The sequence below is a fragment of the Anolis sagrei genome, chromosome 2 (genome assembly GCF_037176765.1).
Source record: "Anolis sagrei isolate rAnoSag1 chromosome 2, rAnoSag1.mat, whole genome shotgun sequence".
Classification (NCBI taxonomy): Eukaryota; Metazoa; Chordata; class Lepidosauria; order Squamata; family Dactyloidae; genus Anolis; species Anolis sagrei.
Window position 1 is genome coordinate 27416873 of NC_090022.1, and position 18197 is coordinate 27435069.

General features: G+C 37.6%; 1 protein-coding gene across 1 annotated transcript in view; it reads right to left on the reverse strand.

Annotated features, from left to right (window-relative positions):
• Nucleotides 1-619: 619 nt before the first annotated feature.
• The window catches only part of IHO1 (interactor of HORMAD1 1), a 36334-nt gene continuing 18756 nt past the window's right edge, over nt 620-18197 (reverse strand). Inside the window, exons 6-7 of the mRNA XM_067464776.1 lie at nt 5044-5147; nt 620-1700 (exon numbers count right to left, since the gene is read on the reverse strand). Coding sequence (XP_067320877.1) covers nt 633-1700; nt 5044-5147 — 1172 coding nt within the window. The 3' untranslated portion in view covers nt 620-632. The remainder of the gene's footprint in view (nt 1701-5043; nt 5148-18197) is intronic.

Consider the following 18197-nt stretch of genomic DNA (forward strand, 5'->3'; position numbering starts at 1 on the left):
TTTCAAATAGACTCACCCTATATAATGAAACTGCACGCTTGACTTTGTTCTCGTGCCCAAACCCACACAATCCATCTTCCTCACACAATGGAATAAACAATGGATGCCTCTTTCTGTATGACAAATATTATGAAGAGGCTGGAGAACACTACATTCTTTTGAGAGAGAAAAAGTGAGGCATTCCTTTATGAAGAAAAAAAATTGAACTCTAAGAGTTCAGACATATATATAAATCTCCCTCAAGAGTCTTGGCATGGGGACAAAATGAATTTTCTGGACTGGATTTTGCACAAGTCACAGAAATCAATTACTCCTCCAGGAGGAGGGCAGGTTTGGGGAGATATTATATTAAAATAAACATAGTAATATCTATATAAAAATATGCTTCTGCTAGTTATGATGAAAAGATGGAAAATGTGGCTAAGATTGTTCCCAGGCTAAGAATGCTTCCTAGTAAGCCATCTTTTTATGGAACACACAATATATCATTTTACTCTAAGTCGGAGGTATTGTAATGCTTCTGAGTATGGGAGAATAATACTATTTGTGATGTACAGTGATATTTACAGTATTTTACAGAAACACATACAAAACAGATATCATATTTCCAGAGCTCGAGCATGTACAGAATTTTAGTCGGAATATTCACTGTCAAGAAATATTGGGCAACACGTTTTGCTTTCCTTCTGGGGCGAGGTAGCGCGGGAAGGCGAGTTGTTCTCAAAAAGATGGAACCACTTTGGGGATAAACAACTATCTGGAGAGGAATTTACCCAGAAAAAATTATTGTTTTTTGTGTTAGAATAGCCCACTTTGTTTTGAACGCCGGGCATCCCTTGTACATTGGCTGCGCACGGTACATTTTCCTGGGACTGGAGCACAACCGGGGAAGGTGCCAAGCTAGAACTATCTGGGTTAAAAGAGGATTGGGTCTTCTCCAAATTAGAACACCCTCTCCCATTTATATTTTGCTTCACATCGGCATTACTATACGTCAAGCAATTTATTTCTTTCTTATAAGAATAAAGCCTTTTCCTGTTGCCCCACATTTTGGACTTTCTCTTTCTGACTCTCTTTCCTCTACTTTTATTTGGCATGTTTCCACTTGTGGACAATACTTTGTTTTTGTGCTCCTCTGCATGGTTTTGCAGGAGTGTGTTGGTAATGTGAGTCTGGTTCTGGTTTAAAGGTCTCCTAGGAATAAGTCCTTTTCTTCGGTTGTCTCTCTTAAGGACTTTCCTGATGGGAGTGGCTTGACTTAGGTCTTGAGTAAATGGCCAGCATCCCTCAGGGCTACTACTAGGGACAGCTGCAGTGGTGCAGCTGATGTAAAGGCTGTTGTTTGCATCGTGGCCTCTGGCTGCATTATGGCTACTCTGTTGCTGTGTGTCAAGATTTTTTTTACTTTGTGGAGAAGCAATCATAGAAACAACCTTGTTTCCAGGAGATGTATTTGAAATATTCCCATGATGTGCCAATATCATGTTGGGAGACGTTTGGGAGGCACTGTCCTTTATATGAGTGGGTGCTCTGGGAGAAGAAATGAATGCCTGCAGTTCAGCGAGAAGACGGGGGATCTGCATGAGGCCAATTTGCTCACATAGGTTCAGGTGCTGCTCTTTCTGCTGGGCTGTTAATTGCTCCAGACTCTCTTTTAATGATTGCAGGTTGGCTTTCAGATCAGAGATTTCTGTGGCTTTCTGAGGAAGAGAAAGAACATAATTAGGCAAACCTAGATTTAAACCAGAGCTTTGGAAAGATGCTTTTTGAACATCTCCCAAAAGCTCTCACACATACAGGTGACTACAGTGTTTTTAAAAAACTTCTCCAAGTTCTACTTTAAAACCTGGAAAAGATAATGCCTTTGATTCAAAAATCAAAGTGGACTAATGCCAATAATGTACACTGCTTAACCCTCAACTGAAAAAATGCTCACACACGACATTTGAAAAGGGCTATATACATTTATGTATGTGACAGAGGTGGAAATGTTATTCTGCCAGTTCTGCCAGAGTTAGATGTGTTTGGAAGGCAAAACAAACAGCCACCACATAAATGCCCATGTAAACACTTGCAGAAGCACTACTTTTACAGATGATAACATCTGCGACTTTTGCATGACATGAATAATAAGAATAAGAATAAGAATAAGAAGAATCTTTATTTATATCCCGCCACCATCTTCCCAAAGGGGACTCGGGGCGGCTAACATGAGACCAAGCCCAGAATTATAGTACAACAAAATAAAATAAAATACAAACAGCTAATAATAACATCACAATAAAATACGTATAACAGAAAATGAAACAAAGAGATGCAAAATAACGTGATGAAGAAATAAAATAAAAGCACGGTGGGTGGACCAAATGCACCGAATAAGATTGATAAAACTCTGGGTGATATAAGTAAATGGAGAAGTTGTATGTTCGTGCAAAGAAGTTATGAGAAATTATGAGGAAGCAGGATTTATAGTAAGCTGATTGCTGACCTGTATTCTTTCTGATTTCCAGAACTAAATGGATTAGCTCACTTACGACATTCCCCATGAGCAGTTGAAGAAAGGGACTGGTCTCCACATGCTTGCAGTGGTCTGAATATATTATTTAAAAATCCAAAACATTTCGGCCTGTACATAAACAGATTGGCCTTCTTTGGGTTCAGTTTATGTATGGTCAAAACATCTTGGGCGTTTAGAATAAATACACAACTTCTGCAAGCATATAGAAGCCAGTTTGGTGATTCAAAATATGTTTTTTTCCAGTACCTATCCATGATCAACCCATTGTTTCTACTGCTTGAGGCAGGAAAGTTCGTTCTGCCAAAGGGTAAATAAATCCTAATAGCTATTGAACTTTCTTATCACTTTTTAATACATTTCAGATTCATAGAGTGCTTTTTTTTCTTATTTTTTATCCACCAACCCATATTTTTCCCACTCAACCTATGCTTAACAGAAATAGCTATTTCCCCAACACAAGAATTGGTTGTTGTCCTTCTCCTTCCTAGTTGTTTTTTGTTTTTGTTATTAAGACAATTGATTTGCAGATTTAACAAAAGGAAAGCATAGCTAGTTTATACTTTCCTCTTTGTCATTTCTATATATATTTCGATATGCAGTAAATAATGTACATATGTATGTGTCTCTACTGACTTTTCTTTTATAGATCATAACATTTGCTCAGCTTGTGATGATTAGAAGTAGTATTTCTAATGTTATTTGTTGTCATACTTTCTTCTTCATTTTAGCATGTGATTTTTTGTATTTTTAAAAAAGGAAGTAGCATTTCTATTCCTACCTTATTTGTTTTGTGTTCTTTGTGCTCCATATATTTATTTATATGACTATAATAATATAATAGGGTGATCATATTTAACTGCTTTTGTCCCAGTACTGTTCTAATTCTTATAGATGTTGATTTTATTATGAAATAATGAAGTTTATTTTTTAATATGTCCTAACCAGATTTTGGGTATTAACCCAGGAAGATGGCATATAAATAGATATTTAAATAGATAACATTCCAGCTTCTTGCCCTTCTCTGATCACCTGATTTTACTTGCAACATTGTTTTTTTCCAAAACATCTTATTTCCTTTTCTTTTGAAGTAAGAAGTACTTGTTAGAAGTAAAACCTTGACGATTTGGCTGTATGTAATTATCTGATCTGTATTTTAATTATTTTAATGTATTAATGTATTATGATGTTATTATGTTTTAGCTTTTTGTGTATGAATTTTCTGTTGTTAGCCAGTCTGAGTCCCTCTTCGGAGGTGGAGAAGACCGGGTTATAAAAGCTCTAAATAAGTAAATAAATAAATAAATAAATTTGACAGACGAAACTTCTTGGCAAGTGCTCTGAATTATATATGTGTGTGTGAGAGAGAGAGAGTATGTATGTTGTATGTATTACATTTTTCAGAATTCTGGTTGATCAGTTCAAACCCTGTGAGTCTGATTAGTCCATACACCATCTGCTTCAGAATATGCTACTGACACTACAGGTTTATCTAGGCAGGCAAACCGAAAGTCAAAAGCAAGACTCTGGTTTTACAAGCAACGTTTTGCGTCTATCGAGTTCTTCATCTCAGCCTTGAAAATAGCAACTCAGTCGGCTGATCCAATAAAGGCATTGAAGCAGGAAAGACCACAAATGTAGATACAGGTTGAGCATCCCTTATCTGGAATGACAAAGTCCAAAATACTCCAAAATCGCCCATATGGGTTGCTGAGATAGTGACACCTTTGCTTTCTGATAATGCAATGGGGAAATCTTTATTTCATGAAAAAAAATAAACATATTGTGTACAAAATGACCTACAGGGTTTATATATAATATATAAATCAGTCCTGCACAACACTTGGCCCTCCAAGTGTTTTGGACTTCAACTCCCAGAATTTCTGACCATTTGACAAGTTGCCTGGGGCTTCTGAGAGTTGGAGGCCCAAACAGCTGGAGGAGCTGCAGGTTGTACAAACCTGGCATAAATGAATGATGTCTGTATTTAGAACTGGGTACGATCTCCAAGATCTTACTATGTATACAAAAGTATCCTCAAATCCCTAAAAATCCAAAATAGGGAGTACTTCTGGTCTCAAGCATTTCGGAAAAAGGATGCTTAACCTGTAACCTTATTTGCAAGATTGTTTTTGTTCTTCAGTAGCTATTTGTGGCACTCGTATAGCCACTCTTTCTTCTACAAAGCTCTAATAATGTACCCTCTCCCAGTTTTGACTTTATAAAAAAATCTGTTGGGGTAAGCTAGGCTGCAAGACTAGTCTCACTGAGTGTCATAGATGAGCAGGAGTTTTATTCAGTTTTCTTCTATCCTATTCCGACAGTCCAGTCACTATATGACAATGGCTGTTTCCTCAACTAACATATGACTTCGGGAAGCAGGATTTCTAGAGCACAACAACTAATTATGTCAAAATAGATCCAGATAAATTTCTGAAATCAGCACCCAATAATTAGTCTGCATTTTCTAAAGAAAGAAGAGAGAAGCAAAGTTCTGCTAGATAAAGAAGAACAATTTTCTCACTCACAAGAAGAAGGCTTTTTTCCATTTCCAGTAATGCCTGCTCCATTTCATTTCTCTCTTTGAAAGCATTCAGTACCGATTCATAATGAGACTGAGAGGTTTCTTGCACTAGACACAGAAATCAATAGAAACCACATTTATTCTCTCTTCTGTATATGAAAACAAAATGTCATACAGGGTTTTGCTATAGAAGTGAATTTTGGTGACACAGTCACAAGGTCACTGCCGATTGTGAAGTTAATGGTAACATTTAATACAAAGGGCTGTAAAAAAATACAGTGCTGCTTGAGTTGACTTGACCTGAAGCATTTTTTGGAACACTGTGCTTTTAAAGAAATACTACCCAATGTCAGTCTGTGAAATTTATTGTATCTAACAAACAGCCATTATGTAAACATGTTGCAAACATTGCATTTGGTCTTTGCAAGTAAGTATGAGGCCACAGCTATGAACGCAGTTGTTCTAAAAGCTCATTAATGGTTAAAACTACTTAAAAAGCACAGTTTTATCCCTAATATCAGAATAATTAGAGTATTTCATTCCAAAATAAAAACTGTAATATCATCTATAATTAATGTGTTACAAAACCAGCTCCTAGTTTTCTGCCAAATCTGTCAGAGGAAAGGAATCTACTCTTGTCCATGTAAAATAATAATAATAATAATAATAATAATAATAATAATAACAGTAACAATAATAATAATTATTCTACATGGGCAAGAGTAATTTATTTATATCTTTCATTTATATTGATTGAGATGCAAAGCAGCTCACAGCATTAAAACAGTCATTTTAATCAGATATTTAAACATATTTCTATGAGTAGGTCGCAAAATGCTCATATGCTCAGGGTGTGGTAGAAGCTCCTTCTTTGGAGGCTTTAAAGCAAAGACTGCATGGCCATCTGTCAGGGGTACTTTGAATGTGATTTTCCTACTTCTTGCCAGGAGGTTGGACTGGATAGCCCACGAGGTCTCTTCCAACTCTATGATTCTATATAGTTTGTTCAATATCCCACTCTGAGTCTCGTTCAAGAGAGAACAGCAATAATTATTAATAAAAATAATCTGATTGCTATAAAACCTTTGGCACTACAATTAAATATCTTTCAGGAATTGCATCAGTCAGGGACTAAAAAACAGTGACTCAATGAAAAGGGAAAAATTGTAATCATGTGTGGAATTATCTAAAACACCTATCTGCGCCTTAATAGATGTTTAAAGCAGAAACACTTTGCTATAAATTTTTCAGGGGAAGTAGAATTTCATACCAGAGCTCCTCAAACTGTGCTTCTCCAGATGTTTTGGACTTCAATGCCCACAATTCTTAACAGCTGGTAAACTGGCTGGGATTTCTGGGAGCTGAAGTCCAAAACACCTGGAGGAGCACAGTTTGGGAAACACTGGTTTATAGCATGCTTGGTCTCTTTGAATTATGGAGACCATGCCAAAAGCTTTGAACTGGGATGTTCTCAAATGCCCTTTTGAGTCAGAGGGGAAAGAGAGTGGAATCCTATCACTAAATTACATTACTAATTATTTATCATAAAATCACAGTGGTTCTCAACCTGTAGGTCTCCAAATGTTTTGGTCTTCAACTCCCAGAAATCCTAACAGCTGGTGAACTGGCTGGGATTTCTGGGAGTTGTAGGCCAAACCATCAGGGGGCCCCACAGGTTGAGAACCACTGTCATAACCAATACCTATGAGACAAAAATGACTATCTTTTTTTGCCATTTGTTTACGTGTATCCTTTTTTACATGTTGAATATACTACACAATATTCCTAAATTTATATGAGCATAAGAACAGTTGAGACTTTTCAAATAAATCTCTCTTCCAGCTCTTATCAAATTTAGTATAATTTCTTGTTTACACACTGCTACCGCTGCCTTCACACAATTCAGCAAACAAACTAGTGGGTATTGTAGAATTCATCAGTTCCTCAACTGAATTAAATTTACCATCATTTCCTAAAAGGTCACGGCTCTTGTATAGCAGTAGAACTCATGAGTAAAACCAACATTTATGTTATTACAACACCAGCATTTCCTATTATTAGTTTTGTAGATCTTACATGGCTGTTTTCCATGGCAGAAGCAGTTAGATCTGTCACAGATTCTGCAACTGCAAACAAGCTTATTACTTGACCCTAGTTCACCTCTCTCACAAACGAGACAAAAAGCAGAAGTCTCATTAGAAATTTGGCTGCTATATCTAAGACTGGTTTCCTGAAATAAAAAGGTTCCTTTCCTCCATTGTAGCTGTTAATGGATGATCTGTTAATTTGTAAGTCTACAGACTGAAAACCGAAGACAAGGCTTCCTTGCTTTACATCCCAAAACAACTATCTGAGCTGAATGACAAATTCTGCACTAATAGCCCTCACGTGATCCCTTCTGGGCTTATTACTTTTATCAGACTAGGAAATACTGACACCCTTGGTGTGGTTTCTAAATGTATTTATACAAAAACCTGTCCCGTTCCCAGATTACCGCCTCTGAACGCCAGCTCTCATACATTATTCTTAAGAGTCTTAATGGGAAGCTAGACCTTTTACTGTAATTCCCAACAATTCCCCCAATTAATACTGTGCTCATTTTTCAGAGGACGCTTCTGGATGTCACAAGAAAAAACAGAGCAACAACACTGGCATTGTTTGTTGTTTTTTTTAAAAAAGCGTAATCAAATCATCACACAAAGTTGTACTCCTCAGGCTGTCTGATGTTCATTATAAGGAAGTCAGTTATCAGAAGTGTGAAGACTTTATTTTCTTCCTTTTGTTATCAGCATAATATTTGTTGCCATTGTTATATGCCTTCAATTCCCCCAATGATCCCTTATGGCAAATAAGATTTTCTTGGGAAGATTGATAGGAGCTCCTGTTTACACTATAGGCGCATTCAGACAGCCCTTTATTGTGGAAACTTCCACAATAAAAAGGGGACTGTCTAGATGATGTTCTGGGCAACCTACAATTAATTTGTCACAAACCAGGAAAACCAGGAATTAATTAGACAGTGGATTTATTCCATGCCTTCTTGGATAAAGGGCTGTGTGGAAGTGCCCTATGTAATACCATTTTTGTTCCTGGGTTATCAATGTGATTTCCTAAGTGGTTCTATCATAAAAACATGGAAAATGTTCAGTTCTTGTGGGTTTTTTCGGGCTATATGGCCATGTTCTAGAAGCATTTCTCCTGGAGAAATGGCAAAAAAAATGTTTTTGCAGCCTGCACATTGAAAGGTTAAAAACTGTATATTTTCATTAAGGAAAATCACAAATGAGGTGCCTAGACTGAAAGAAATAACAGTACTACTCACAGCCACAAAAATAATGTTTCTGGAGTATAACAACTACTTTTAAAGTAAGTCCCACACAATTAAACAGGAAAAAACACTTTCTAACCAGGAACTGATTCCCCCCCCCCCCCCAAATGTTATTACATAGTGATAGGAGATGAGTTGCATTTGGACCACAGTTGAAAAGTAGAACCAGTGTTTTTATCTTGCAGATGCAAGACTAAACATTAAATAGCACCAGGTTGCGGAAAAGAAAAAACCCAGTGTACCCCCACAAGAGAGGGAGAGAGAGAGGCAGTGGTCAAAAGAGCAAACTAGGGTCAAAAGTGCAAAACATGGCTATAAATTAAATTGGTTGAAATAACAGGGCATCCAAAACAAGTAACTAAAATGTGGGAATGCCTGTTTTCAGACAAGATTTATCAATGTCTTCCTTGTAGCCTGAGGGACTATAATTACCTAAAATCATCCAGTTTGGTTCTATTACTAAAGAGGAACTTGAAATCCCATTTCTTGCATCCAAAAGCAGCACCCAAAGCACTATACTATGCTAGATCCTTGGCATAATACTTAAATATCATAGTTCTAGGTATTAGAAGGGCTACACTCTGGTTGTATTCACACATATTAAATATACATTTCTGTGACAATTCCTATGGGCCATTTGAATATTACATTATCCTCAGAAATCACAGAATTAAAGCTGGAAAGTCATTAATCCAGACCATTGCCAATGTAGGAATACTCAGCTAAAGCACTTCTGACAGATGCTTATCTAGCCTCTGTTTATAAAAATCCACAGAAGGAGAATATATCACATGTCAAGGTAGTCCATTCCCCTGTCAGAAAGTTCTTCATAATGTTTAGTCCAATTTTTTAAAATTTCAATCTATTGCTAAGTCCCATCCACGAGAGCAGCAGAAAACCAGCTTGCTTTGCCATCCACATGACAGTCCTCAGATACCTGAAACTTGATTATCATGTCAGGTGCTACTTATAAAGTTCATAATGTTAAATTTTGGAATATAAATTGGTTCAATTTGTAATGCTCAGGCGCAATGAGAACTCAATGTGATCTCCCCATGCAATTTCTTTTCTTGCTTGGACAATGAAATGTGACATGCCGAGTTAGCGGTCAAATCAATGATGCTGCTTTATATGCAAATATGCAAAGTTCTTTAAGGAAAGTATTTCTTCCAACTCTCTTTTATTATTATGGAATGATGATAATTATAACAGAGCCAGCTTCTTTGTAACTGAGAAAATGGATGTCCTTTAAAGTTGCCCTCTTATTTTCAATCAAACTCTCACTAATTGCTGTGCACGGCAAACTGGTTTTCTTGCAGAAGCAGCCCTTCACTGGGTAAGCCTCTTATCTATTTGGATCATTTTTGCATTGCTTCTTGCCAATATATAAGATTTTTTTTCTTTCACTGCAATATTTTAATACATGCGTTCTATTCCTTCATTTACATCTGAGAGCAAAGGTGACAAGATGTTAATTTTCCTGACCCATTTGACTCAGTTTTGGGGGCTTTTATCTGTTTGTGTAAGAGTGTGAACAACAATGAGGGAACCATCCTTAAGGAAAAGAAAACATCTACCATTTCTTCAAAGGAAGTTGATGTGAGCTGAGGTCTTAGAGGCTGATCAACTGTAACTGTAAGGGAGGTATGTGTAAAGAATGAGGCCGGAGAGAGATTGAAAAGAGTGACCCAGAGGAGGAAAAGGGAGAGGACCACAAGAAAGGATTGGAAGATTTGCCCTTAAATCCATCTGCTACAAAGATGAAATAAAAGAGATGTTCTGAGTATCTTGGCAAACCTGCTTTTGTTTCAGAACTATCTGACTGACTTTTATTGATCCAAACGGCAAATGGGCCGCTTTCACAATGCAAGCCAAAGCTTTTACCTTTCCTATTCCAAGAGAAAAGGAACAATCTGCAATTTGTATGCAATTTCCTTCTTTTACTTTTAAATATATGTGTGTTATGGCGATTTGCCCTAATCTCCGTCAGTGAATGGATAGCTGTGCCCAACAACAGAGATATCTTAGAAGTCTTCTGAACAGTATTATTACACTATTATCCATTTTTGAATCCTACTGTGCTAAATGAAGGTGCACATGTCTATCAATTTATTTCTCAGCTGAAGAACAGCATGGACAGGCACACAGAGGGAAAAGGCTAACAGCCTCTGCATGCCTATGAGTTGCATGTCTTGTTATCACACCCATTTTCATTAAAAAATAAGCAACTCTAAATAATAATTTTCAAATAAGGTAAATCAATACTTCCTTCACAACAGGCTATGTTCCTCAAACAGAGACACTATGTTCCTATCATCTATTGACTAGGGCATTAGTCATCTGACGCGCTGTGAAGACAAATCCACCAGCCCATTCCCTACCACCTCCCTATCTACTAATAAAACATAATATATACAGTTTTCTCCCAGAGGCTTACCCTGATAGCTGCACTCATTAAAATATCTGTCACTAGGAAGAAAACATGCCCATCTTTTCAGCCAGATGTAGGAGGCAAGGTCTTTGGGTTTCAAAGGGACACATTCAACTGATATCTTTCCAAGTTTCCACTGGTGTTGTTTAGATGGCAGGAAGATAATTAACCATCTCCATAATCCCAAACATTAGCTGTCAGCTATACCCCAATGAACCAATGCAGATGAAGAATGCAATAAACTGGAAGTGTCTGATTTTGTTTTCATCACATATGCCACAATTTTGCTACAGCATGACTCTTCACGGTAAATGCCAAGTGTTCCTTTCTAAATTTGGTGGTTTAAAACTCCAGGAACTTTAAAAAATTGTCCAGGATAATACTGAAAAGGAAGGGAGTATGAGGAAGTTATGAGGAGGCCTCTGGATGGTGATGTGGAGGGAGACAAGATTCTGGCAGTAATTTACTGTTACTGTTCAATTCTTTGGGTAGCACTTCCCATATCTATAGTGCTTCAGGGTGCAATCCTATAACCAAAGTTCAAATAAATTACGTGGAAATTACTTTGAGTAAATGCATAGAGGATTGATCTTTTACAGCTTTTACCTGTGATCTGAAGCTCTGCAAGGAGCTGCAACTGCAGTACTTAGTAGCTGGACATAATATATCTACCTGCTAGAAGTGTCTGTTTTCATTGTCCAGTATTGTGAGCCCCCTTAGTTGTCCTCCACATTGTTCTTCACCCTCTTACCACCATAAGAGTACTAGGGCCCTCTCTCACTACCACTGCAGTATCAGTAAAAATACTCTGCAAGCAGGATAATTGTCATTCCTTTAGAAGTATTCTGGGATTACATCACCAAAACATTACCACACACAGACTCCCAGATCTCTTTTTCCTCCAACATTATCCCCAGCCTTTTTCATGGCTTCTTTTCTGAGAAGTATTGCAACAGAGGAGAGAACACAAGTGAGCAGTTTTCTGCCTGGGTGTAGTGCAAATCAAAAACCAGCTAAGGGTTCTTCTTAGAGGAGTCTCCTCTACTTCTGCATTGTGAAGGAAATATCAAGCATTATCTCTATGCAGAATGGGGCAAGCAGGAAATCAAAGCCAAGAATTTCTCTCCTCTCTCTTGTGTTTCTCTTCAACCTCAATCCTACAGAAGCACAAATATGTGAATGTGTGAGGGGTGAAATGTGAGATGTTTCCACACCATGGCATTGTACCATGGTAGTAAAAGAAAGGGGCTGGATCTCCCACCCAGTCCTGGGCTACTGCACTTTCAACTTTCACTTTCACCTTAAATATTCCTAATGGGTGAAACGCTTGGTTCTACAGCCAGGTCTTTAGCTGTCTCCTAAAGGTTGGGAGGGAGGGGGTCGACCTGATCTCACTCAGGAGGGAGTTCCACAGCCATGGAAGCACCACAGAGAAGGCCCTGTCCCTCGTCCCCACCAGCCACACATGTGAGGCCAGTTGGACCGAGAGCAGGATCTCCCCAGAAGATCTTAATCTACGAACTGGTTCATAGAGGGAGATATATTCGTACAGGTAAGTTGGACCTGAGCCACTTAAGGCTTTATAGGCTAAAGTCAGCACTTTGAATTGTGCTTGGTAGCTAATAGGCAGCCAGTGGAGGTGACGCAACAGGGGGGTTGTATGCTTCTTGTGCAACACCCTAGTTTACAATATGGCTGCAGCGCGTTGGACTATTTGCAGCTTCCGAACAGTCTTCAAAGGCAACCCCACATAGAATGCATTGCCATAGTCTAAACAGAAGAGTGTGTACTACTGTGCCAAGTCAGACTTCACAAAGTACAGGTGCAGTTGGTGCACAAGTTTTAGTTTGCAAACACCTCCCCGTCACAGCCGACACCTGGGTTCCAGGTTCAGCAGTGAGTCCAGGAGGACTCCCAAATAATATTCAGTCTTAAACAACTTAGGACTATCTCTTTCTTTAGTAGTTATTCCAAGTTTTGGAATATGCAGACTCCATGTAAATGGAACCACAAAGGAGAAGACTTTTTTTTATTGGAGATGACCTGGTTATGGAATGTTCTTCTTGAAAAGCTTCAAATAGTATGCACATTCTATTCTTTTGGGGGCATTTTATGACCCTAAATAATTTAATTTGATAAAAGCTTTTAGCTGTTGGCTCATTTTATCTGTACAAACGAAACTTAGTTTCCACTTGCCCTTGTGTTTGTCACCATATCATGCAAAAAGCTGAATGGATTTCCACCAAATCTGGAAAATATGTTTGGAATGTTCTGACTGCAAACCTGGGCAATTTGGCATATAGAAAACCACTTCTGGGATACCTCTGGTGGAGCATCCCACTAATTTCCTTGAAAATAATTGGAATGTTTGAAACCCAATTTGAAGACTGTGTTTTTTATGGTGGGACTTACAATGTAGGCTATTGTTGTAGGCAAAAGCCCAAACCAACCCAATTTAAGAGGATCTCTGAAATGACTACATAGGTAAAGGTAAAAGTTTCCCCTTGACATTAAGTCTAGTTGTGTCCGACTCTGGGGGGTGGTGCTCATCTCCATTTCTAACCCGAAGAGCCAGAGTTGTCCGTAGACACCTCCTAGGTCATGTGGCTGGCATGACTACATGGAGCGGCGTTACCTTCCCACCAAAGTGCTATCTATTGATCTACACTCATTTGCATGTTTTTAAACTGTTAGGTTGGCAGAAGCTGGGGCTAGCTGCGGGAGCTCACCTCACTCCCTGGATCCAAACAGCTGACCTTTCAGCCAGCAAGTTCAGCAGTGGTTCAACCTGCTGCGCCACCAGAGGCTGCAAAGACGATATACCATACCTCATATTCACTTTGAACGCAATTAGTTTTGTATTCATATAAAGTATTATTATTATTATTATTATTATTATTATTATTATTATTTATATACAATAAATGTACATGGTGCTTTAAAAGATCTATCACAAAAAAGAGCAGGCTCTGTCAAAGGTATACAACTTAAAATACATGTATACACATAATCATAGCACCGAAAGGAAATAATAATAAAACTAGCCAATACAACTATAAAACAAAATTATCCAGATAAAATAAAAATATGAAATAAAGTGACAAATACACATAATAAAAATATACAAGGTTATAAAATAATATCAAACTAAATGTCCCAAAGCTTTAGAAAACAAGGGAGTTTTTAACCGAGTTTATAAAATAATGAGGAATGAGTAGTCTGCAAATGGTGAGTGAGGCAATTCCAAAAGCATGGAGCCATTCGTGAAAAAGGATGAAGCCAAGCCAAGGAAGAGTAAAGCTCTGGTTGGGTAAGGCTAGCTTTCCTAGAACATAGACCTCTAGCCGTCTGGTAAAATGACATAAGGCATCATATAGGGAAGATCTAGGTTGTCCAGGGCTTTGAACAATAAAACAAGAAGCCTGTACTGAATTGGAGAAGGAGTGGGTAACCAAAGAAGAAACAAGTGAAGATCCAACTATGTATCTCATATGTCTTTTAATAGCATTTTATCTCTTGTTTTCATGGTGTTGTATCCCTACTTGAGTTATTTATTTATTATTTATTTATTATTTGCACTTGTTAACCGCCACTCTCAGCCCGAGGGCGACTCGTGGCGGTGTACAAAACATAGAACATAGAAAAGACAACAGTTTACAATAGATCAAGACCATAACACAACATCTTACGAATACACAACTAATTAAACTAAAAATCCGCTTCGTCTTGTTTGCAGGGTAATTGGATGATGAAGAAGAAGAGATGTTAAAATGGGAGTAACAGGATTAAACTGACAGGCAAAAAGAACTTAGTAGTGGACTATAAAGGTAAAGGCCAGACATAAAATAGTTAAAATAAGAAAAAACTGCATCATACATGAAGAAGGGAGCCAACCAGCAATATGTCAAAACAAGATGAAGCAGGCTTCTCTTTATTTTCAGATTCTGAATTTCATGTGCAAGCAAGGCAATCTCTGTCACCTGGATTTCTCACTTCAAAGCCCAATATTGAGCAATGCATGACATTTTTGGAACTCTGCCTCATTACAGCTGGCAGTGTTTACAGTATTTGAATGAGAAAAGGCCTGTATGGGAGCCCTTCAGCATGACAGCCTACATTTCACATTATCTTCTAGGTATTTGCATATGTTTGCCAGCATGACGAACAACTGCTTTTGAGTAAAGGGTGGACAGATTCAAAACAGCAAAACGTTACGTTTCAAAAAATCATTGTAATAGCACAAAACAATTTTCAGAAGACTCTATGGGTGAGTGGACCAATAGATTTCTGAATTTGGATATGGATGTGGTTTCAGATCTTAGGATGATTTTAGAGAGACTATCAGGATGTCCATTATAAAAATGGAATTAGAATGTACAGTGTGAAACGGAAATTGTAACCAAACATTGTATGACCAAATAAATGGGGCGAAACTTTGATTTCTCCAGATAGACATATTTTTCAAATGTACTTCAACCATATTTTTTATGTTACACTCTTATTCTAAAAATGCAAATTAATTTTTTTAAAAGGTGCTAGCCCATCAGGTTGCAGAAAATGCTTGAAAATAGAAAGGGTCTATCAAATGTTTCCCATGGCAAAACTGTCCTTGAACACTGCCTGGATGTTATGTAAAGGCAAAAAAGGCTTCTACATCCAAATTGCTCCCAGATGTAGCAGGAGTGACTAAAATAACAGTCCTAAGGTTATTGATCTGAAAGTTGGTACTTTGGCTTTTTTCTTTCCTAACAATCTAGAGACAATCCCAGGATTTATATTTGGCATATTTTTCAGGCCTGTTGGGGGAACTGTCATGAGAAACAAAGAATGCAACAAAGTCCATAGCATGTTTAGTTGCTCTGGCAGCAAGTAGGAGTGATTAGGAACTGGGAGGCAGCATGCTGGGCTAAAGACCTTCTGTGACAATTGCCTAATCTGGTCTCATCACAGGATCTTTTACAAAGAACATTATGTCCTACTAAAGGAAATTATCTCTGAAACCTCTCCCCTTCCTAAAACAACTCCTTTTTCTGAGTTAATTCGGATTTTTGACTGGAAGCATACTACATCTGAATAAAGACAGGGTCTCTGAAAAATGTAAAGCCAAAGTTAGGGGGAGAGCTGAACACTCATCACTATATCATTCTTCCATGCAAACCATACACCCTCTTCCCAAGACATCTGAGCAGTTCCATATTTAAACACATAGAACTGTCACCTCACATATAATTTAGACCCAAGTGAGGTTCCAATTTCCTTCTCACCCAGTAATTTTCTATATGTGGGAGTAACCATTGCATCTTTCCCTACTGGTATGCTAACAATAGCAGTTTCCGATTCTTTAACCATCCTCACTTAAGTGAAGGCTGTAAGGCAAAAGTCATGCTTCAAAGCTACAAAAGGACAGAATAGTGTTTTTTCCCCACATTTTACCTGTTAACTTTCCTAACTAAAATAACTGAGATGTACTGTGATCTACAGACAGCATCATAGTGTAGATGAAATGCCAAAACTATTTGATTAGCAAGACTAATGTCATCCAAAGCTCTGTGATTTGACCTTAAGCCCACTACTTCAGCAAGTCAGGAAAAATGCTAAAACTCATTTCCAGTGTGAATCACCAAAAACATTATATATTTTTAACTCTTATTGGGGCTGTGGTTATGGAATCTTTTATGATTAATTATTTTACTTCAAAAATGTCCCATTAAATCAATCTAACATTAATACTTTTGACCTTAACCCTAAGGACTTGGTTAGTGATTGGAATTGCACAGTTCTCCAGATGTTGTCGACTGCCATCGTAATCACCACAACTATTAGAGAGGAATGCTAGATGGAAACCAATAATACCTGGAGGGTGCATTATTCCCATCCTGGCATAGGTCATAAGTTTGCACTTATCTAGTTACAGCTATCAATTTAAAACAGGCATTCTTAAACATTTTTGTTCCACAGACCCCTTTGTCAGTCAAGTGAAAAGTACGAACCCCTTCTCAAAATGTAGCGGCAGATAGTTTCATCCTCAGCATCCCATTAATTTAAATTTTAGGATTATTAAAAATATGTTTTACAACTTTCCCACTTTATTTATTTATTTATTTATTTATTTCGGGCTTTTATATCCTGTCCTATCTCAACCTCCGCAGAGGGACTCAGGACGGCTAACAAATCGGCACCCCATGGCACCCACATCAAAAACATAGATACACAATTTAACAGCAATATAATAATATCAATATAAACAATATAAATATCTGATTACGTAACACAGTGCACCATCTGTTCAAATGGTCATTTTCAGCCATCATTCAGAACTCCAAGTCTTTCCATTGTGTCATGTTTGCTATCCCTACCAATCTTTTTGCAGACAGTTATCCCCTGCACCCATTTCAAAGTAGGGATGAATGTAAGTGATTTTTCAAGATATGCAACAACTATAATGTGTTATGAAGTGAATACTACTGTATTTTATTGCATAACTTCAGAAGTGAAATAAATGCTAGATTTCAGATCTAGGTCAGTAAGAATAAAGATAATGTTGACTTTTTTTTTTCAACCCCAGCTCATGTACCCCCAGAAATCTTTTCACCCAGTTAAGAATTCCTGATTTGAAAAATTTATTCACTGAAAACAAGAGACTCAGGCCCCTTCCACACAGCTGAATAAAATCTCACATTTTCTGCTTTGTTATTATGTAATTTAAATGTTTTTAACTGTTGTATGTATGTATGTTGTGGCATCCAATTGCTGCCAATTTGTACACCACTCTGAGTTACCTTTGGGCTGAAAAGAGCAGGATAAAAATGCTGTAAATAAATAAATAAATAAATAAATAAACTGGAATATATGGCAGTGTGAACTCACATAATCCAGTCCAAAGCAGATATTCTGGGATTTTCTACCTTGATATTCTGGGTTATATGGCTGTGTGGAAGGGCCCTATGTGAGCTTTGGAAAGAATTAATTAATTTTTCAGATTAGCCTACCTCATAAGCTTATTGTAAAAATAAAATAGGAGTGTTCTTTGATAAAAGGGTAGGATAAAACTGAAATATGTGTGAGTGTTGTAGTGATGCTAGTTGGCTACTATTTAAGGAAACCCACTGCATCTGGCAATTTCTCCAGTATGCAAGTATGATCAGCATACAGATGCAATAACACAGTACAACCAACAAAAAATATTGTTCCTGAGGTTATTTGAGGCATTGGTTTAGAAAACTGCATTAGACTGACCGCATCAGCTCTAGTTTCTTAGATATAGTTAACATGATTTTCTATGGCTGAGCAGACGGCGAATGATAGATGGCATATGTTCTGTATCTCAAAAACTAGAGCTGGTAAGGGAAAACTGGTGCCATTTTTGGAATTAGATGGTCTATACACAGAAACAGGGTGA